The sequence below is a fragment of the Anguilla rostrata genome, chromosome 9 (assembly GCF_018555375.3).
Source record: "Anguilla rostrata isolate EN2019 chromosome 9, ASM1855537v3, whole genome shotgun sequence".
NCBI lineage: Eukaryota > Metazoa > Chordata > Actinopteri > Anguilliformes > Anguillidae > Anguilla > Anguilla rostrata.
In genome coordinates this window covers 47,017,215-47,039,950 of record NC_057941.1, presented here as the reverse complement: position 1 = coordinate 47,039,950, position 22,736 = coordinate 47,017,215, and the positions used below count along the sequence as shown (strand labels likewise).

At 47.6% G+C, this 22,736-nt stretch overlaps 1 protein-coding gene across 4 annotated transcripts in view; it reads left to right on the top strand.

Moving 5' to 3' along the window:
• nectin1a (nectin cell adhesion molecule 1a) overlaps positions 1–22,736 on the top strand; it is a 177,160-nt gene that overhangs the window by 85,353 nt on the left and 69,071 nt on the right. For 3 of the 4 annotated variants that reach the window (XM_064352536.1, XM_064352534.1, XM_064352537.1), the window contains exon 5: positions 213–364. In XM_064352536.1, coding sequence (XP_064208606.1) covers positions 213–364 — 152 coding nt within the window. Of the gene's footprint in view, positions 1–212; positions 365–14,937; positions 19,770–22,736 lie in introns of those variants that run through there. The other variant, XM_064352533.1, reaches the window with a different exon arrangement.

The following is a 22,736-nucleotide window of genomic DNA, read 5'->3' as shown; positions in this document are numbered from 1 at the left end:
GTGAGTTTCCCCAACACAAATTATCAAAGGGATTTTTATGTATTCTTTTATATTTATCTCCATGGAGACTGCCGTGCCGTTTCCTGTGTTTAATTGCTGTTGATTTCTGCAGACTGCCACTCACCGCGTTTACGGTGGCACTGGGAATTTATTATTTTATTTATTTTTTATTTTTTATATAACGCGGTTTCTCTCTCTCCGTCCTCTCGCAGACTGAACGGCTCGATGCCCGCCAACGCGGAGATCCGCAACAACACGCTGCTGTTCAAGGGCCCGGTGACCAACGAGGTGGCGGGGACGTACGTGTGCGACGCCACCAACAGCATCGGGACGCGCTCGGGCCAGGTGGAGGTCAACGTGACGGGTAGGTCGTCCGGGGCACGCTCTCGCCCTAACCTCGGGGTACCCCCCCCCCCCCCCCCCCCACGGCTCCGTGGACGCGAGTCGACGAGAGCTGATAACCCTTACCGCCAACCGCCGCTGTGTAATATAGCCGTCACACACACACACACACACACGCCTGCCTGCCTGCCTGCCTGTGTTTTCATTCGCTGTGTGTCGTGTCAGCGCGTCTTTAAGATGGATCCGGCCTGGCATCCCTCCCGCACCCCCGCGCTCTTCCTCGCGCGGTGAGCACTGTCCTCCATCCGGGACACGCATCGCAGCGATAACCCCAGGACGTCAGGTTCGGGGACCTCCGTCCCCTTTTCACTTTCGCATCGTGACATCGCCCCCCCCCCCCCTCCACACTCCACCCTCACCCCCCCAGGCCCCGAGGCCCAGGCAGGTGCGGAGAGGTAGAGGGGAGGACAACGCTGCCGCGTCACCGGATCCCCAAAAATAGAACAGGACAGAACAGTACACAACGCCTTCTATTTCAGGAGCCGGCATCGGAAACATTCTGCAACGTGGTCACATTTGTCAGAGCCGCCGGAGCCTTCTGTAAGCGAATTCCTTTCGCTCGTTCTCCTTTCCCCTCCGTTAATAACCCGGGAACAAAGAAAAATGCGTCAGAAAGCAATCCGCTTCCCTGACTTTGCTTTTCCAACCGACTGGAGAATCTTTTTCCTGTGATCTGTTACATCTGGGGGAAAATGTGTAATGAAAGCGAGCTCGCTGTCCTTGTTGTTTGTGGTATCAGCGGCGGTGATGATGATGATGATGGCGACGGCTGCAGGTGCGTTCGGCTCTGTAGCGCGGCGTCTTCAAGCTCGCCGTTCGGAATGCCGCGGTGCGCGTGGCGGGCGAGCGGCTTTCTGCGTCGCCCGCGGCAACGCTGCCGACTGGCACCGGGCCAACCTGTCCCGCTCCCGTTCCCTGGGTCTGTCTGCCTACCCGCACCCCACCCCCCCCCCACAGGGCTGAGGCAACAGCAGGCCCGCACCGGGGTTGACTCATGGGAAGTGATGAATGGAGCGATTAGGCAAACATATCCTCAGTAACACCCCCCCTTCCCTCCCCCTCCCCCTCCACCTGTGACTGGTTTCACTGAATTCACGACAGGGCACTTACAAAAATCCCCATAATCCCATTCACTGTTGCAGCAACAATCATGAAAGTTGGATGAAGAAGTGGTTTATTCAACAGCGGCTAATGGCCTGTTCTTAAGTCAGGGGAAGGAAGGGTTGCTTTGATGGCAGTCCATTGTGTAGAAATGCACAGACAACCTGGGCTCTGTGTGCAGACTTGCCTCTGTAATACTACAGGCTGTCACTGGATTTCACAAAGTGATGAATCAACAATTAGAAGTAAACCCACTTTGAAGGAACGGGCGTGGCACGGAGGTGCCTAGTCCATTGAAAGGGATTAATGCAGTGGGTGTGTCCGGAGGGTAAGCTTCTGCATGCGAGTGAAGGGTCATGCCCGCGTGTGTAAGTGTGCGTGCGTAATACCTGCCACTCACAGATAAGTGCATGTTCGTGTGTGTGCGTGTGCGCACACGTGTGTGTACATGTGTATGTGTGAATGTATGTGTTTGTGTGTGTGTACATGTGCGTGTGCGCGTCTGTGTATGTGCATGAGTTTGTGTCTGTGTGTGTGTGTGTGCATGAGTTTGTGTCTGTGTGTGTGTGTGTGTATGTGCATGAGGTTGTGTCTGTATGTGTGTGTGTGCATGAGTTTGTGTTAGTTTGTTCATTCGTGCATGCGCGTGCGTGTATGTGCGCACACGTCTGTGATCTGACAGGGCGAACGTTATTCAGCACTTTGCACTTTGCTGAGAGAGGAGCCGGGATGTGACTCATCCCCGCTCATGGTTCCCTTCCCTCTCCCAGCTGTCAGGTCTCCTCCAGGGCCGCGGATACCCAGAGCCCCGGCTGCTAATGCGCTGTGAATCACACTCTTTCTGGGAGGGCCAGACTTAGTTAACAGCTTCTACCGTCTCCGATGCAACACTCGGAAAAGTTTTTTTTTTATTTTTCTCATCTCTGTTCTCTCCCACTTTTTTCGCCTTTTTGCCTACGCCGGTTTCATCGACCGTTCGGTGTTTGTCTCTGTCCTCTGTGCCCTTTTGCCTTGAACTGACCCCATGCGGCTGAATGCTAACGCTAACAATAACAGATGCATTATGGGACGGGGCACAGTGGAACACGTCCCGCGTGTCTGCAGCGCGATTGTTTAAGCTAGCTTATTTATATCGACACATTTGTCGGTGTTTGTTCAGGAACAGGGGGGGGGGGGTAAGCCTTTTGAAAGCAGGAATGTCGAAATGGATTAGGCTTTATTGCTACAGTATGTCTGGGACTTCTTTTGTGATAAAGCGCCTTGAGAGAGTAACAAAAGGGCGCCAGGCTTAATTTGACTGGCGGATGTCGGCCGTAGGCCTCGCCCCCTTAGGTAGAGCAGCGGAGAGCGAACGCGCCATTGTCCCTTAAAAGCGAGCGCCCTCGCCTTCGGATTCGCACCCGTCGAGCGGACCGCGCAGGGGCGGCGCGGTTCTTCGCAGCAGTGTTTTTGAAGATTGAGATCGGTCACCGCCTTGGCACCTCGTGTTGTTCGACGAGCTTACGAACGATCAAAATTTCTCTTCGGCGTCCTCAAGCCGCAAATGTTAATTAACGATGCAGCGTACCAAACTTCACAGGTTCTCTGTAAGCAAAGGAAGACGTATTAACTTGTAGTGAAATAAGTTTTTTTTTAATGCATTTTCTACCCAATGTGGAGTACCCAGTCTTGCACTCCTGTAGGGATGGGGGATAAAACTGCAAAGATAATTATGAAATGCAGTCAAGGCCATCACCACCATGGCGTGCATTATATTTCTTTTCATCTTTTTCTCTTCACGTATACCTGATACGGTAGTAAACAGTCAAACTTCAGAGACTGCTTGAAATGGTTCTGGGGGGAAAAAACGTCAGTGCTGATATCTTATTGGGCATCGATAAGGCAGCCAATCAGCAGCAAGGTCTTGCAGCTTCCATGCGATTGACAAAAACACATCACATGATGACGTGGATGCAGTTCGACCTTGCTCCTGATTGGCTGTCGAATGAACATTCAATAGATTGCAGTGTTGATGTTTTTTTTTTTTTACCTCGGAAGCATTTCAAACGGCCTCTGAAGTTTGGACGCTTACCACAGCATCAGATATAATTCCAGAAGAAACGCTATAAAAAAAAATACACCACATGCTGGCGATGATCACTATTGCATTCAGCAGTAATCATGGCGGTATGTCACCCGGGCCTACTCACACGCGACGCACATGGCGACCACCGTTGTTGATTTGGCAGATTGCGGACAAGCCTGTGATGTCAGCTGTTGCTTCTCATCGCAGCGCGGTTAGCATGGCGGGCACGCGGAGGCATTTCAGAGCAAGACGCTTCACGTTCAGCTCAACGGATGAACCTGCAGGCACCTGGCCCACCAACAGGGGTCGCCGGTGCGCGTTGAGACAGCGACAGCCCAGCCGACCGAAACCCTCCCGTCTCCTAGCAACACGAGAGCCGCTCGTGCACCTTATTTGTCCGCAGACCCCTACCACGACAATCAACCGAAGTATGACGGGTGGGAAGAAACAGTTGGGCGGCCTCGTAGAAACAGTTGGTGGGTTTGTTTATCTCGGGGGTATAATCAACGCTTAGCAACCTGGTTGGGCAGCATTGCTTAACCAGTGGGTGGCAACCATATGGCTCGGATACCGTTGCCAAGGTCTGAGCTGGTGACATTTAAGGTACCGATGCGGGACTTCAAAACCTGTTGCGCATCAGTCGACTCCATGTCTCCTGCAGTATGTTAGTATCACTAAAACTTTGGTGAAAACAGTGAACGAGAAATGGTAGGGTCGGAGTCAAAGTGTTTTTCCAGCACAAATACAGCATGTACAAACCCCCATACAGTATAGACTAGTCCGGAAGCCTGTTCATGTTATTCTGTGTATCAGGGTATGCAGCAAAACAGAGTTTTGAGAAGCCGCAGTAGACAAAAATAAAACCGCTTACTTAAAAGTGACACCATGTTGGATCGCTGAAACCTAAAAAATCGCACTTGTCTATTTTTTATTAAAAAATGCAGCGAGTTTTTTTTTCCGTCACGCAATTCAATTAATCTCACCTTTTGAAGCCAGCATAAACATTTTCCGTCGCTTGAACAAAAGTAAACTTCACTTGAAAGTGGAAAGAACAAAAGGGGGGGGGAGGGAGAGTCTTTTGTGTCACGCACAGCACAGAAATGACCGCAAGCAATGCTGATGAAGACAAGCCTCGGGAACAAAGCAATGCGGCACGTTCTGTTGAAGCAGCAGTTGGCGCACAAAGAACTATGAATATTAATGTGAATTTATAAAAATATAATAATGGCCATTATTATTATTATTATTATTATTATTAAGTAGTGAACGAATGTGCCAATAGCCCATGCTCAGTTCTAAATGTCTAAACTGCATCTCCACCTCACGTTGCTGATCTCAGTGTTCTGTTTGGGAAAAGTACTGGGGCCCAGCCATGAATTCTCATATGCAGCTGGCATGCGGACATTTGTACACAAACGCCAGAAGCGCGTTTTCGCTATCTGCGGGGTGGACAGCGCGGACGCCCAGAGCGCGGTTCGCGTAATGGTCTGTTTGACAAGATAGCGCTCGGGAGATTTAGACAAGGCCCGCGCCGCACGACGTGGGTTGGAAGAGCGCCGTTCTCGTTTAATACGAAACGCCTGTTTACGTCGGCGCTAGCGCTCTCCGTTGCTCGTCCGCTATCTCTGCGGTTTCAGAATCAATCATCCGCGCGTATGCAGGTATTTGTTGTCAGCAGGGCAGTTTGCTTTATCAGCACGGTGTTCCCGTATCTTAACTTTATCACGGAAGGGAGGACGTGCGGCGATGTCGGTTTTCCTCTTGCATCTTGTTTCCCCACAGGTTTTGGTGAGATGCCTGATGGGAATTGTAGTACAATACCAAATCGGAAACTCTGGGTTTTCTGAGCACAACAACATTTTAAAGGGAAGGATTTCTCGCTGGGAAAAGGAATGAGAACTGTGTGTGTGTGTGCGTGTGCGTGTGTGTGTGTGAGAGAGAGAGAGAGAGAGAGAGAGAATCACCTTTTCAGGTGAAGAAGCGTGAGATGAGAGAGGGAGAGGGGAAATTGAGGGTGACGGTAACAGCGACAGTATGCTGCAGTTAATGAAGCTCTGTGCGTTTTTTTTTGCTTTTTTTTTTTTTTAAACATTCGTCAAATAAAATCAGGTAATGTTCAATAACTGACATAACAACAAATACCGCTACAGAGAGCTCACAGCGTGCCCGACGAAAATCTGATGTAATATTATGACAAACGCACAGCGTGTGAGAGTGACTGAGCGCCTGAGGTAATAATGAAACACGGTGATGCGTCAGAGAGAGAGAGAAGAATGGATCCTGCGGGACGACAGCTTTCGGGAAAGGTCGGATGTATACGAAGCACCGTATGCAGAACTGCGTTTAATTACAGGGCACGCTCATTTATGCTATAAATCTACAGCCCACTTTAGTCATGTTTTTTTCTTAATTTGTGTATATGATCATTAAATGAAGGATACGAAGTATGTTGGAAGCAGGTGCTTCCACACTGATGTGGTTCCCGAGTTAATTGAAAGCGCAGTGATGCAGTCAAGGGAGGGGGGGAGTGGGGGTGGGAGGGAGGTGTTGTGACTTCCAGTGTCTTACCTTGTAATTGATTCATAATGTTTAAAACCAACCTTTAAGAGCAATTGGAAGCCAGAGCAAAGATGCAAGAATTTGGGTAACATGCCATCTCCTATTTTATTTTTATTTTTTTCGTCAGAAGCCTTGCTACTATGCTAGATGCTAAAGGCTCATGTACACCAAGCTGGTCAATGTAGTAATAGTCTTTCCAACCTAGAAAATCCAGTACAGTATGCGCAGTTAATATTTATCGTGCAGTCATGCACACTGTATGATCGAGTGCAGATTCATGGTGTGTTTGCGCAGGCAGCAGTGACCCGCCCGACATATCGGCTATACCAATTGCAACGCGTGATATATTTTCTCTCCGCCGATTTTTGCGCGGTGTGTTTAATTTCGTAATTTACCGGGCGCTAACTCGCAGCGTATTACTTTTGCTGCGAGGGTCAGCGCTCGCCGCTCTTTCAGATTGCCACTTCATTAGCATCTCCCGCTCTACGGGTGCGTTCCTCGACCGAGTAGCTTCGTCTCGCTAATTAATTACAGCGCGAAAAGGTCGGCACGAGGGAGCGCGAATGAAACATCCCGTTAACGCTATTTCAGCCAATTAATTTTCCGGTCGAGCGTTCTTTATTTTTTTTCTATTTTAATTTTTTTTTTTTTTTTTTTCAACTGTGATTAGTCATATACCGTTTTGCATCTCTGTGAAATCCGTTGTTTGGACTTTTCAGCCCTGATTGAAGAGGTCCCTTCATGTTTGTGGAACATTGCAACCTTGAAGATCTTAAGGGGACAGCAAGCACAGCCATCATAAAAAAAAATATCATTATTATTTTTTTTTTTTCAATGTGTCGTTTTTTTTTTTATTCGTTTTTTTTCTTCTCTGTTACCAATTAGTTTTGAGTTACTTTGGTATTGTCATCCCAGAATCCATGACTTGAATTCCAAGTAGGGATCAACATGACAGGGCATGTCCAGCAAGTTACGTTTGCAAGGACGAATGAAGGCTTGAATTTAACTGCTAACCGATTATAGCGCTCAACTGCAACCTAAAACTACTTCAGTCTAACTAAACTTACTTTAGTCTAACCCACAAAATCATTTTCCCTTGTCTTTTTTAAGGACCTGTAATGTCTTAGAAAAACTGATGACACACAACAATACTTTGATTGTAAATATTTTATCACCGATGACTAATCGATGTAAATTCGTTTTGCCTTGTAAAACAGTGCGCTCTTACGAAAGGTTGTTTTTAATCCTACGAGGTTCTATGGAGAGCCCTGAAAATGTCTGGAAATTTTGTTGTGTATAATGACATTAATAGGAGTCCAATGCATCAGAGATGTGTCGGACCAAGTGAGGGACATGTCATCTAGACCCGAGGGACGTGTGTAGTCCCCAGTGAACATAGTACAGTTAAACTTAACTAAACTTAACGGACACTTCACAGAAGATTAACGTAAGCTGGTCACATGATGCCAGCTATAGAAAATGTACGTGGAGACGGTTTTTACGCCACTTGCTAATGTTGTTTGAAAGGGGATTCGCCTTTAATTACTTTAATACTTTTTTTCCGAGCGGAATAAGATTACAGCGAGGTTGCGCAATGGCTTTGCCCCCGCGAGAGGGGCATAATTAAATCACGCTGCGTTCGTTTAGCGAGCGCTTCTTACCCAGAAGCCCCTCGGAAACGTGAACATGTGCGCATCCACCTGAGTTAAACGGATAAGCACTTTAGCGTCGCTGGATTCTATCCGCAAATTTGTTTAGCCTCGCGAAAGCCTGTGCTGTTGCGAAACGTTTCTCTCTCTTTTTTTGTTGTCGTGATCTTCAGAACGTGGGATTAATAATGGCGTCTAACGAGGGGGAAGTGAAACAGCGGGGGCCTCTTTTTCGAAGGCCAGCGGCCACGCCCCCCCCCCCAAACAGCTGTCTTAAACGCTGCCCGACGGGGAGACTGGGCGCCATTTTGGACGCAGGTGTTGGGCCTCTGTTTGCCAGCCCCGGCCACGAGGCGCCCCCCCCCCGCGCTGGGGTTAAGCGTTGCCGGAGCGACGGAACGCTCCTCGATTAACGGAGGGGCAGAAGGTTCGCCACCGCGGTGAAATCGCGGGGTGGCGGTGTCGACTTCCGTTCACGCTTTCCTGAGCTGTGTGGGTCCCTGAGAAGGAAATGAAGTGATGGGGGGGGGGGAGAAGTGACTCCCCCGCCGCCAGGTGAAAATGAAATCAATAAAAGAGTGATGCACCCTGGGTAATGTAAATAAATGGAGGGATGCGCGCGATCGGGGGGGGAAAGGGGAAACACTCGAACCCGTTCGATTACGGAATTTAGTGGAAGGGACAGAATGAAGTGAGAGGCCTGGGGGGAAGAGAGAGAGAGAGAGAGAGAGAGAGAGAGAGGGAGAGAGAGAGAGAGAGAGCAACATCTTTTTTTCCAAATTTACCGTCAGCTTTCTGTGGTGTTCAAGGAGTGCAAGGAAGGTCTTTTTGCTCAACCTTTTTGTTTATGTTACATCATTGTTTCATTTTTTTGTTTTGAATATCGGGGCATTGAAGCAACAAATGGGGTCTGAACTTCACGATTCATGTTCGGTACAGCGAGTGCATGGTGAAAAATATGTACTGGCCTTTTAAAAAAAATTTTGAGGAAGTTGATTGATGTGTTGAATTTCTGAATTGAACTGGAGCTGACATTACTGGAGATTAAGGATTGGGAAGGAAGGAAGATAAGGTTCGGCAGTGTTAGCAGTGAACAGGCTGAGGTCAGCTATCGATTTGCCCGCGTGTACCCCAAGGGTAATATTGATTGAAGAACATACTTTATTTATAAGGTTATGTCCTGGAATGTCATTTAGATACTTTTTCTATTAACCCTTCAAGGTGTAAGATCACAAATTTGTCATTAGAATGTTCTTAGCCGAACATTCTAGTGGTGATGTAACAATCACTACTGCTAATTGAAAGCAGTGGAGTTCTAGAACACCGACTTTCCAACAAACCTACTCTTCAAAGCCGAATCAAACTCTGGCCTTCTGTTGCCTCCAAGGGACAACGAGAGAGAGGGATAACCCCGATTACCGTTTCGCTTTTCCTGACGGGCACCCCGAAAACACGACCGCTCAAAAACGCGTTAAACGTTTCCCTACGCTCGGCGGAAACGCCGGCAGTCACAGCCGTCCGTCGCAATCGCGGAGGAGGCAGTGGCGGCGTTAATGGGCCCGGCGGCACGTCGGCCATTAGAGGAGGTCGGTTTTCATTAAGGCCGAAAACGACCCGCTATCTTTTCTCGTCGGCGTCGGCGTCGGCGCGCCGCCGTGATTGAGTTTGTCAGCCGGCGCCGAGAAGATTTCACACGAATGTCATTTTTAATTTATTCACCCTAATATTTAAATTTGTGTCTTCGGTCCGGCTCGCCGTCTGACTTGTTGACGTGGCTTGGGGGGGGGGGGGTGTTTGTATTTCGGGGTGGGGGAGCGCGTGCAGGAGTGGAGACACTGTAGTAATGATTCAGTCACTGCAGGACAATAACCAGCCCAGAAGAGCAAACAGGAAGTCAGGCACCTGGTCAGGAAGTGGCTGGTGTTCACAGCACTGGGGCAGAGCGCTGCTCTTCACCCCGCCCTTCTTCTTAACGGCTAACGGCGGGAATGCGGCGGGTTGCCTCTCTCCCGCCATCGCGGCTTTAATCTTCCCGCCGGCCTCGCTCTCCTCCCCCTGCAGGCCAGCAGCCGCAGGCGATTCAAACACTGAATAGCGAAAGGGCAAAAAAAAAAAAAGAAATGGAAATTTCCGGAATTATCGTCTCACCTTAATCCCCCCGCCCCCTCTCGCTGTCGCTCAGTCTGTCATTTTCGCTTTTCGCACGCCGCGCTTCCGACTGCAGTCGTCATGGAATCGTCGCGTGACACGGACGTGTCATTTTGCGCGTTGTTTGCGTGCTCTTTGAAGCCCAATTACAGGCTTTGAACATCAGTTGATGTTCCGTTCCTCCTTTCCGAAACTGCAGGCCTTCACTTTGTTGGCTCCGCATAGACACACACACCCACATACGCTGCATGCACACAGACACTCCCGGAAACACACCTAGATTAACACAAAAACTCAAAGACACACACTCAGACACACACACACACATACACACATGGCTTTGATAAGTTACATGAATTTGGTTAGTAAGAACATTTCACCTAGGCCATGTCTACACACACACACACACACACACACACACACACACAAGCAGGTACACACACACACACACACACACGCGCCCACACACAAACACACACACGCATGCACACAGACCTTTAAGCTTCTGTTTGGCATTTCGGTCGTCAACATTTCAACTATTAATTGATGTTATAAACGTAAAATATGTACACATTCCTCTCCTCCCAAAGGCCCTTTGGATGCCACTGGCCTGCGGACATACGGCATTTATTGTTGTTTGTTATGTCAATTGCGAGATAGGAATAAATTTGATCTTTACTGCATTTTTTCATAACATTGAACACGCTATAAAAACATAGCTGTAAATGTTACGCAGCGACACGAAAACCTAATGACCACTGAATCTAAAAGGCCCGCCCGACAGGGATACCGAACAATGGCGGTTTCCCCCCGTCGAGACGTCTATGGTTTTATCGCGGGTGGCTCCGGACCGAAAGCCTTTCCCCGGCGACCGCGCGGCACCTATTAAATCTCCACGGGGCGTCGGTCGCTCAAGGTTACCTTGCCGGGCCGTCCGCGAATTCCCCCGGGGGGCCGGCGGCGGCGGGAAGCGGCCCCCGCCCCCGCCCCCGCGAACGCTATCGGGCCTTTAGGGACGCTTTCTTATCTGGGCCTCGGCAGGTGTTGCCGTTAGATACGGCCGATTCCATAAAACCGCCCCCCCCCCCCCACCACCACCCCCACAACCGCCGGCTTCGCACACTATCCCCCGCCACGCCTCGAAACCGTTTTACGGCGCCTTTTTGAGCGCCGGGCCCTCGATGAGTCACTGTCAGAGCGCTCTTATCGATCGAGCTCGCCGCTACACGCCCGGGGAGGCTGGGGCGTGTCGGAAGGTTCTAGGCCACCTGTCCGTCCGGCGCTCAAAGTCCTCCCGCCGTGCCTCGCGTCCGGTGGGCAGAGCGGCCATCTTGGGTTGCGAGCGTCAGGTGGCCGGCGGCGGGTGAGGAGGGCGGGGTCGCCTCGCCTTCGGAGGCTAACAGAGGCGCTACACCCGCTAGCCGAGGGAAGCCAGCTGTTCACACACCGTCTCCAGCGCTATCTCTGTCGCTCGATCATCCATAAAGCAATCGCTGTGTACTTCCCCGCAATAAATTTCCCTCGCTAATGTTTATAACCGCATGCCGCCACAAGGTCCTGTTTGCTTCCTTTTCTATCACTTTAGCCGATAGTGCCTTATCGTTTTATAGCAGCTTTCTGCTAGCAATCCCCAATAAATGGGAAGTTATTGCATACGTTATTACAATCACTTTGCACATGCTGTTACCAACAGCAATGGACAGAAGTGCATCATATTGTATTCTAGTTTGCCAATAACCTGTCATGCAACTTGTAATTAATTGTTAAATAAATTAATATTGGTTTGAAAAATAAACCCTAGAAAGGAAATAGCTTGATGTACCAAACACACTGACCAAGCAATAACTTGCCCTGGGTTTTCACACACAGCCACCCGAAGAGGTTTTTAAGAGTGACCATTGGCACTTGATCCGTGTTGACTTTAACAAGAACACCACCAGAGAACAAGTTCCAGAAGCTTCTCTTTTAAGTATTTCATTTGGAGCGCTTTTATGACCGGTTCTGGTTTAGTTTAGCTCTCACTGTGGGCTTAGGTCCTGTGTGATTGACAGAAAAATTGGCCTATCCAAGCAAGGAGAGAAAACTGGCAGGAACACAGAAAAAGTTCAGGCGAGTGAAGTGTTGCGCTCCTTAAGGATTGACTTTTCTTTCTCTGTTCCTGCTAAAAGGTGACCCCCCCTCTCTCTGCTCACTCATTGGTGTGTGTAATGCATCCACACCAAAGGCATAATCCCATTAAGGCCTGGATTAAGACCAAGGAGCCCAGACTACACAGATATACCGAGGGAACCATAGACAGAGGGCAAGAGGGAAGAGGGAGAATGCTAGAGAGAGGGGGAGGGGGAGGGAGGGAGGGAGAGAGACAGAGAGAGAGATGGAGAGGAAGAGGGAGAGGGAGGGAAAGGGAGAGAGAGAGAGAGAGAGAGAGAGATGGAGGAGAAAATGAACTCTAGGCGATGAGTCCACTAGCAGAGAATTTTTATGCACATTTTATGCAGTGGCTGTTTGCTGTACAAACACCCACATACACCATATGCACACAGACACACACACACACCCACAACCCCCCATCCCTCTACGCACACACAGCTACCACTGCACAAACGATACATTCATTTACCACTAAAGGAAATCGTTTCAGAAAACTTTTAGAATTACTAATTTTTCTTGATAAAAAAGAAGTCTTTGAACACTTATGTATTCTAAATTTGTAATTCTTAATTTCCCTGAGCAAAAATAGTTCTGTGTACTGCCTGAAACCGAGTTCATTAATCTCTCTATCTGCTTTTATTTTTTTACAAGTTTCCTATTTCTCTTAAGCCGTATTATTTTACATACTAATGCAAAAACTTAAAAGCAATAAACCTTGTCTTTACCTTTTGGATTTTAATGGATATTAATGTGCCTTGAAAGAACACATTGCATTTGCTAAAACTGTGACCGAAACATTATGCCATGTATGTACACACGTACAGTAATGGTGTGTGTATAGATTTGCTCCTCAAAGTTAAAATAAGGTGGCTTCAATTTAAGACTATACTAAAAATCATGATTGCATATCATATACTTTACCTTTAAAGTTGCTGAAATAGCTACAAAGTATTGTGTATATGAACTATTGCAGACATATTTGAGTACTCAGTGGCTGTGTGTGTGTGTGTGTGTGTGTGCGCGTGTGCGCCTGTGCGTGTGTATGTGTGTGTGTGTGCGCGTGTGTGTGCGTACGTGTGTGTGTGTGTGCGTGTGTGTGTGTGTGTGTGTGTGTGCATGTGTGCGTGTGTGCATGTGTGCGTGTGTGCGTGTGTGCGTGTGTGTGTGCGTGTGTGTGCGTGTGTGTGTGTGTGCGTGTGCGTGTGTGTGTGTGTGCGACGTGTGTGTGTGCGTGTGCACGTGTGTGTGTGTGTGTGTGTGTGTGTGTGTGTGTGTGTGGTGTGTGCAGGTGTGTGTGTGTGTGTGTGTGTGTGTGTGTGTGTGTGTGTGTGTGTGTGTGTGTGTGTGTGTCAGCTTGTCCTTCCTCAGGTTGTTCATTCCGGTCATTGTGGACTCTTTGAGGTCTCTTTCGTCTGTTTTCCCTCTGAAGCGCCCACGGGAGCCGCACGCGTTAATACGCGTGCTTCGCGCTCGAGCCGCGGCCTCGAGCGATGGCGACCGCGCGTAATTAGCGGAAGCAGACCGATCCTCTCCTCGACTCTGAATTTCACTAACCCCTTTCATAAGGGCTTTTCCGCCATTGTGCTGCCGCGGCTAAGATTGGACAAGTGCTTTGTGTCCACTCTAGCCAGAACACCGTGTGTTCCTTCTTATTTTGGGGTACATTTTCAGTCATGGAAAAAAACATTTGAATGATTTTTTTATTCACAGATGAGGAGGCTGAGGGAGGCTGTGTACATGACATGTCTGAAGGATTGTTGTATTTGGTTTGGTGAAGTGAATTATGGGTAATTCCATCTGCTACAGGTTATCTGTAGCTTAGAAACTCACAAATAGGAGTACATTTCTTTTACGTTTAATATTTATGTGAGCTTAGCAACAATTCATTGATTTTCTTTGTTTTGTTTTGTTAATATGAGTTGCCAAAATGTTACTCATCTTTACTACATCTTTAGCCGAAAATTTAAAAGACTAAACACTCCAAGCAGTAAGCTGAAATTACTTTTTATGGCTTGTTGCTGAGATCCTGTTAATAAAGTAAAATATTTCTGAAGTGTCTATGAAGATTTCAAGCTGCAGAACTACAGTTGTGCTCTGCAGTGGTAAAGCAAGGGGGAACGCTCCAAAAATCGGATCCTTGGTGGGTCACATCTGTGCCCTGACACTGTGTGTGGGGTTGCTTCAAATGATATCCAGCCGGATGCTGTATATGGATCTTGTGTAAATCCCATGGGTTTCCCCAAAACCGATAACCGGTAAGCAATGGGAAAAATGGACATATAAATAAACTGTCTGGCCACAATTGAACTTTCTCTTGTGGTCTCCTGGCATACATTCTCTGTAGCTCCATTTTGAAGAATAGTATCCAGGGAAAATATTTTCGGAGGAAGGACAGAATTATCAACATCAAATTTAAAACCCTGCCTGTGACCACAGTTGCTGGAAAAGGTTTGTGTTCAACTTCTGGACAGCTGAACGAGAACGGGTTTGGTGTGAGGAAGAAAAATGGACTGACAAAGTGGACTGCTTTTTTTTACTGTTAAAAAAAAAGAATGAACTATGTGTTGTATTGTTTTCTTAGCATTATGCTACTATTGCGATGGTGTCTGGCAATTGTGGCTGACTGAAGTTTCTGGATAATGTGGCCTATCAAAAGATTTCAGAACGGTTTTAGGAGGGAGGGGGGGTTCCTTTACCCTTTCCTACACCTCCCCTGTTTACCTTCCCTCATCCCTCCCAAACCCTCCTCCCCGCCTCCTCCCACCTCCTTCCCCCTCCTAAAAAAAAAAAAAAAGACCTCCCTACCTCCTTGCACCAGAGCACTGACGCACTGTACCCTTCCGTCTGTCTTTTCCTACCCAGAATTCCCTAACATCCCGCCACCCGGGGGCCATGAGATCCCGCAGGAGCAGCACAGCTCAGGGGCGGCCATAGGGGGCGCTGTGGGGGGAGTAGTCCTGCTGGCGGCGGCCGGCGCCCTCCTCTTCGTCTTCTTGCGTCGGCGCCAGCGCACCTTCAAGGGGGACTACAGCACCAAGAAGCACGTGTTCGGCAACGGCTACAGCAAGGCGGGGGGCCTGCCCGCGCACCCCCCCATGCCCAAGAACCTGCAGTACCCCGAGGACTCGGACGACGAGAAGAAGCCGGCCCAGATCGGGGGCGGCCCGGGGGGCTTCGAGGGGAGCGAGCGGGATTTCGACGGCGACGCCGAGGACCTGAAGAGGCCCTACTTCACGGTGGACGAGGGCGAGAGCCGCGACTACGACGAGCGGACTCTGGCCTTCCAGTACGACCCCGAGCCCGAGATGGCGGACGACATGGTCTCCCAGACCGACGGCTCCGTCATCTCGAAGAAAGAGTGGTACGTGTAGAGGCATGCCGGAGAGGAAAAGAAACGACAAACGAGCGCCCCCTCATTCCCACCAACCCCATCCACCCAAACCCTCTCTCTCAGTCTTTTCCTCCGTCCCCCTCCATTCCCACCCTTCCCTCAGCCTCTGCCTGGTGCCTCCAGCCTAACCCCTCCCCACCCCCCCATCCTCCCATCCTCCCCCCCCTCACACCCATCTGAATCCATTCAAGTAAGCGGCATTGGAATCACTGCATTAGTTTCAAAGAGCTCGCACCATCAACCCGACCGCACGTCGTCATCGCACCCTCGAAAGCTCTTCAGCGATTCTCTTCGGGGAAAAAAAAAAAGGTTTCATCGAGGAACTGGCGCGAGTCGTCGCTGACATTAGAGGCCGCCAGGCCCGTCGCTCGATAACAAAGCTTATTTGTTACTTTCCTTTTTTTAAATTTGTTTTTTTTTCCCGTTAAAATAAATGTATCAAGTGTGTACAAAGAAAAAGAAACTACATTTTTGGAGGAATTGCTGAGTATATATTGTAAAAGTCCTACACTGGCTGTATGATGTTCTTGTTTTTCATTATTTTTTTATTTGTATTTTTTTTATCGTTGTTATTTCTATAATGCCTTTGTTTTTTGGTTGGGGGGGTGAGGCGGGTGGGTTTGCTGACTGGTAACTTGTGACAGGAGGGGGGGCGGGGGGGTTAGACTGGGAGGGGGCAACTTTGGGTGCATGTGCAGAGGCATTCTGAGGAAAATAGCCACTGGTCAATAGTCACGTGACCACACGTGCTCATTGTCCTCGGTTCAGCCCCGCCTCCCCTCCCTGCCCCTCCCCTCTCAGATCGGATTTAAGGAGGCGGTCCCCAATCGGAGGCGTATTGACGCGACGCCCTGCTGCGTTCTCGTAGACGCCGCCGTGAACCAGCCCTTAACGACGGGCGCAGGCTCGCGCGCCCCCGTGCCCCCGCAGCACGTGGACCCGCACCGCTACGGTACCGCGAAACGGTTCAGACGCACTCGTCTGACCGGCCATTTGTGTAAACGCCGCCCGTGTTATTCTGCTTCGCACCGGAAGAGCACCCTCGTTGACAGGAAGAGGAGGCGTGGCGGTTAAACGTGTCATCGGGTGTCATTAGAATACACAAATGCAGTCGGGAGCGGAGGCTCGTAATTGGAGCCTCGGAGTGTCAGTCATTTCTCAACCCCACCCCCCTTTTGTTTGATAATATGGGAAACACAATACTTTCAATATTGCTTCAGTATTGCTCTGAAATATATATATATTTTTTTGTTGTTAATTTTTTATTTTTTGGCTAAACTTGAAAGAAAGCTAACCTTTGTAACCAGCTCTTTGTGTTCAGACCCATGAGTGAAATGGGTGAATGAGTACTTCATTTTTTCAGAATTTTTACTTGTTCTTTTTTATTTTTTTGCATTGCTTTTTACACTACACTGTGTGGTCACAATGTGTTTACTTAAATTGCTTTTTTTTTGTTGCTTTTTTTCATTTTTTTACGTGGTTAAAAAATGTACAGAAAGAGTTGCCGTGCGCTTGGGACTATTGTAAGTGACTGTGATGTTTGTATTGATTCCAGGGGCGTGGAAGCTAAAGTGCTAGAACTTGACCCCCCCCCCCCCCAAACAATATCATAGTTTAATGAGCCCCCGTAACTCTCCGCTGCCCTCATTAGAAAGCACAAAATCAACTTAATTAGCTCTGGTGTGACCTTTCGGTTCTGGAAGACTGCTTTGGCACAGCATGGGTCCTTTGTTCACAGGTGGCATCAACCCATCATCAAAAGGGGCCTTTGGAACACTCAAGGGACTCTCAAAAGGGAAGGAGAACCAAAATGGCCGACCTAGTTTTGCACCTCCCGAACGTTGTTCCAAAAAAGAAAAAGAAAGAAAAAACTAAGAAGAATAGAGAACATGCCTGACTGTCGTTCGCCAGCAGTTTGAGCCTTGCATCTGCGTGTTCTTTTGATATCGGTATTTTTGTTCATTTCGTTTCTTTTTTTTTTTTTAACATTCACTTTCTTTCAAATCCCGAAGGGAAAGAGGGGACCAAGTTTCTCTCACCGAAAAATGGCTGACAGCTGCTTCTGTGTGTGGGCATGCACAGCTCTCGGAGATGGGAAACGTTTTTTTGTCTGATGTTTGGATCCCTTTGCTTTCCATTGCCAGCGATCAAGGTGGTACGCCGCGTCATCTTTCGTTCAAAGCCTTCAGAACCTGTACACCAACGAAATGGGAATAAAGTTTAGTGGAAAATTAGAGAAAGCGAATCAGGCATTAGGCATCAACATCCGGCCTGACTATATGACAATATGTACACAAGCCTTATTTCTGTGTGTGCGTGCGTGTGTGTCTCTGTCTGTGTGTGTGTCTCTGTTTGTGTGTGTGTGTGTGTGTCTGTGTGTTTGAGAGAGACAGAGAGAGAGAGAGAGAGAGAGACATAGAGTTAATCGTGCTGTACTGTCTTCTAGTTAGCTGATCTCCTTAGGTCAGGTGACGCAAAGGGACCAGTGTCTTGCCCTCGGTCAGGGAGTGCGACCGCATGCACGGCCGCGCTTTACGCCGCGCGGAGGTTCGGCATGTCCGGCGTTGTTTCGTTCGAAGCCCGGTGGGGCGGGGGCGGGGAGGTGGGCGTCTTGCATCCGTTGTCTCCAGCCAGCTGCTTGCTAGCTCATTTTATTTATTTATCTCTGTTTCTAGGAGGTATTATTTGATGTCTGAATGGAGGAGTTTTTTTTTTTTTGGCCAGCGTTCAGACGTGGAGACCCGGCGGCCGCAGCTATCGGCCGCCTCGCGCGTCGCCCTTGTCGCCGTGGAGACGCGCGGCGCACGCTACTCGCTCGTCAGAACCGTTATCGCTTCGACGGCCCACGCCGCGAAGCCGCGACCCTATCATCTTCCCGCAATTTTCCCGCTCGTTGGGAGACGTTCGCAGACGTCTGAGGTTTGATGAAAGGGAAAGGCTCGCTCCAGTCTCTCTCTCTCTCTCTCGAGCCCCCATTACGTGTTCTTTCTCTCCGCGTCGCCGGGGAAAGCGATTGCGCTCAGCCATTGTGTTCGCTGTTATTTTCGATGACAGTGGCACTCAATCTATGAAATCGCAGCCGCCAAAGCACATGCTTTTCACTGGGAGGAAATGAAAGCAATTACAAATGAATATATATATATATATATATATATATATAGTTTCCTCAGTTTCGCTTTGAGGGTGTGGTTTTATGGAAGAGAACTGTAGGTGCAAAGGCATTTTGCATGTGATTACAGTTATTCAAATTTTTTAATTATTTTTTTTCTTGGCGGAAAAAAAATGGCAGTCTGAGTTTAAGTGCTTTGATATTCTAAAAACAGAAGAGTCTTATGAATAGCATAATAGTGAACTCTACTCTGGACGGCCGCTCTGTTAACTGGCTTTGCTTTCAGTTTACGCATGCTGTTTTTAAGCACGGCTTTCTTGTCCAGTCATATTTCTGAGTTCTGCTTAGCCGTGGTTTGCCTTTATTTCACAGCTCCCTTAATCCTCCTGGAGTTGCAGAGCTCGGTCTAGCCCACGCTCGGTGGCAGTTTTCATTTCCCATAATTAATGCGTTCCATCAGATCAGTTTTTTTTTACCCGAGACTCCACAAGGAAATTTCAGATCTAAGCTAGATAGATAAAATAAGTAAATACATCAAACAGATACCTGAAGCAGACTTTGATGCCAAGTGTGAAGATAAACATGAACAGGCATGCTGTGTACTGCCTGTTGCCTTTTATTTTGGTGTGTGTGTGTACGTGTGTGTGTGTGTGCGCGCACGTGTGTATGTGTGTGTGTTTGTTTTGTTGTACATGCGTGTAAGGGGAGTATTTCTGCTTGCCATCCACATATCCAACCGCGTTCAAAAGATCACACAGGGCTGAACATTCCACTGTAAATAATGTATATGTCGTAAAAAAAAAAAAAAAAACGATAAAACGTTTATTTTTTTCCCCCCATGTTGTGAATATTGCAGTAGGGGCCCTATCAATGTACAGTAGTCCTACCGTACGTCGACCACTGAACCTAGTAGAAAGACCGAGCGGAGTTCGGAGCGACCTTGTTTTGATTTTTTGCTTCTCAAGACCCTCGTCTTCATTCCTTCACGAGTAGATTTTGATATGTTGTGTAGGAATCTAATTGAGCAAAAGATGGCAGTACATGTCTTCATATATACGAACTGGAATAAGCGATACGCGTAGGCAGCCCTGTGAATGTACTGTATATGTGATTGTGGGTGCCACCAATTTGATGAAAACTTGTTCACTTGATGAACCGGTGACTGCTTCATATTATTAAATGTTTTGCTGTCAACCATGTCTGATGCCAATTTACTGGGTTATTAATAATTAATTTTGATCTTTTTTAAAAAAATCATTTCCACTTCAGAATTTCCACTTCAAACTTTTTCAAAAAATTTCCACTTCTACATTTTTATCCTAATTTAGAAAAGCCTATTTGTTGTATAGCCTGTCCCATGATCATACTGTTCTCTGTGAATATGGAAGGTTCAGAATATCTCTCATCTTTCAGAGAACCTATGCCGCGCACCACTTATTTTCACTTTGTGGTCCACCAGCTGAGTTGCGCGGTCACAGACGCACTTTACATGCACAGCTATTGTAGGCAGACTGCAGGTGTTCTCCTGTAAGGGTCACTGTGGCATGATGAGGTAGGGAGACCCCGCCTTCTGTGACATTGCATTTATGATTGACACCTGCCAATCAAGACATAATTTGGGACTCCATTCCACCACGGTCTGTGCTTTTCAGTGGTCTGGATTCCGACTGTAGGGGTCACTTTATGAATATGGTCCTACTTAGATTACGTACCACACCAACTATTTTCACCTACATTTCTGTCTTTCTCTAAACCAGTGGTAACCAACCCTGTTCCTGAAGATCTGCCGTCATGTAGGTTGTCACTCCAACCCTAACAAATCACACCTCACTCAACAGCTAGAGATCTCATTGAGCTGCTATTTAGTAGGGTCAGGTGTGCCAAATTAGGGTTGAAATGAAAACCTACTGGATGGGAACAAGGTTGGTTACCACTGCTCTAAACAATACATTTTTTAATTGTTGCAGTTTAATTCCAAACACAAAGGTACTTATGTTTAAGTCATGGTGCCATTAGAATTTTTCACATTTTATTTTTAGACATTTTTTCTTTATGTTAGTTAGTGTACGATTTGACTTTAAAAATTTGCATTGGGCCTCAAGTGTAAACACATGAAAAATAAATGAGAAAATGTCAATCTCGTTACAGCTTTCCAGTCGTACTGTTGAACAGTTCCCTTTAATCGAAACAAATCAAAAACAAAAAAAATAGCCATTTACCCCTGAGGGGCGATAAAAAAAAACAAATTAAAACTGCCGGTAATGAATCCAAAAGAGCGCATAGCTCCGTCAGGCTACGGCTAGGATTGATGACGTTTTCCCTCAGAAGCGGCTAGCTTTACCGAGGCTGCGCGGAAGGCAAGGGCTCCTCTCGCGTCTCGCCGCCATTTTGCAGTGATTCGACACGAACGTTTTAATACGACGCGGAGAGGGCCCGTCGTTTCTAAAGCCGGTGCCTCGGTTAGCGGGACTAGCCAGATTCTATGAGAAAAAGAGAGAGGAGAGAGGGGCGAAACCCCAGACGAATCGGGCCCAGATTCCAGCGCGGAACAAAAGCCATCTGCATTCCGTCCATTAAGGCCCCGGCCAGGGTTCTGAAACAGCTGTCGCCATCACTCCTGTCAGATCTTTTTTTTTTTTGGGCCCAACCCTGTACTTTGAAGGCATATTCTTCTCCCATAGAAATATCCAGGGGTAGTGGGAGGGGGGGGTCAGGTTTCCACCGGCTGAGTCTCTTATCAGGGCCGAATCTTAACGGCGGCCCAATAAACGCGTCGTCTAAAAACGGTCTAGCTGTCTGCGCGTCCTCCGCTCAAGGCAGTGAGGCGGGTTTACTTTTTACGCGCTGAACGGCGCTGTCCTTGTGGTCGCGAGGTGCGTCGATGGTCCTGTTTGCACTGCGGGTAGGTGCAGAAAGGAGGCAGTGGGCCAGACGCTTTGTCGCCACTTGATTTCTGTTTGCGCAGCTGTCAGCGGCGGCCATTTTAAAGAGCTGTGTCTCAAGTGCCGTGGTGCAGTCAGTAACGGAGAGCTTAGCTGAGCGTTGTTCTGCGTTTCCCGTAAATAAGGCGCTGCCCCTATAGTGCTTACGGTGTAGGTTTAAATTCAACTTGCGTTTGGCTTTGATAAAAGGGTTTACAAAGCATCAAGAAGATCTAAAACATAGTATTTCAGTGATATTGAAATCACACACTGTATATATCAGACAGCATTGTGTTCTGCAAAAACACATCATCAGATTATTTGGATACGTAGTTTCAAGGTTGTGCTACCACTATCCATTGGCATTGTCATGGAAATGCATTTTATAGTCTCTTAATAATCGTATAGCAGCTTAATGGCAATGATTTTTAACAATAACGGTTGCTGAATAGTACATTTTTTTCTCAAGAGCAGAAAAACTAGCAAAAACAGCCATTTCCTATGATCCTGCTGGGTTCTTTTTAGTCACCACATTGTGGAATTGCTGTGCACAAACAGCTCTGATTGCACGGTTTATTTGCGAGCATGATCACAGTTATCACGCGTATACAAATGTATAAACCTGGTCGTTTCGAAGGAACGGCAGGGGATAATGTCTGTAATTCCGCTTCTTAATATTAATAAACATAGGAATCACAAGGTCGATGCAGCTCCATACAAAGGCTCCCAGAGCGGTAGACCAGTGCATGCCCACACGACTCGCAAATGAAATGACCTCTCGAGAAAACAATTTCAGCACCTTGAAATGTATTCATATGGAACTATCTTCAAAGTAAAGCCTTGTACTGTATGTCCAAGGTAAGATTGCAGCAAGGCTACGTGAACAGACTTTACTCGGTCTGGAGCTAAAATAAAAAGTATTTTAAAATAAATGCATCCATTAGCAAGAACAAAGAACACAAATCATTGAATATATATATATATATATATTATATATTATAATTAATGTGCCATATCCATGTGGTGAAAAATGAATCTCCAGAAAGTTAAGGTAATGTTTCATATGAAAGGTTGCTAGTAATTCCAGACGTCCCTCTGATCTGTAGAAATTAATAGCTGTTGCTCTGCAGTAGATGAAAAATCCCCGCAGTAAGCATTTAACAGGCTGACATCACTGCTGCGTTGGATAACTACTGCTTTTTGCACTTATTACATGAAAGCCAACTTTTAAGAACAGGCT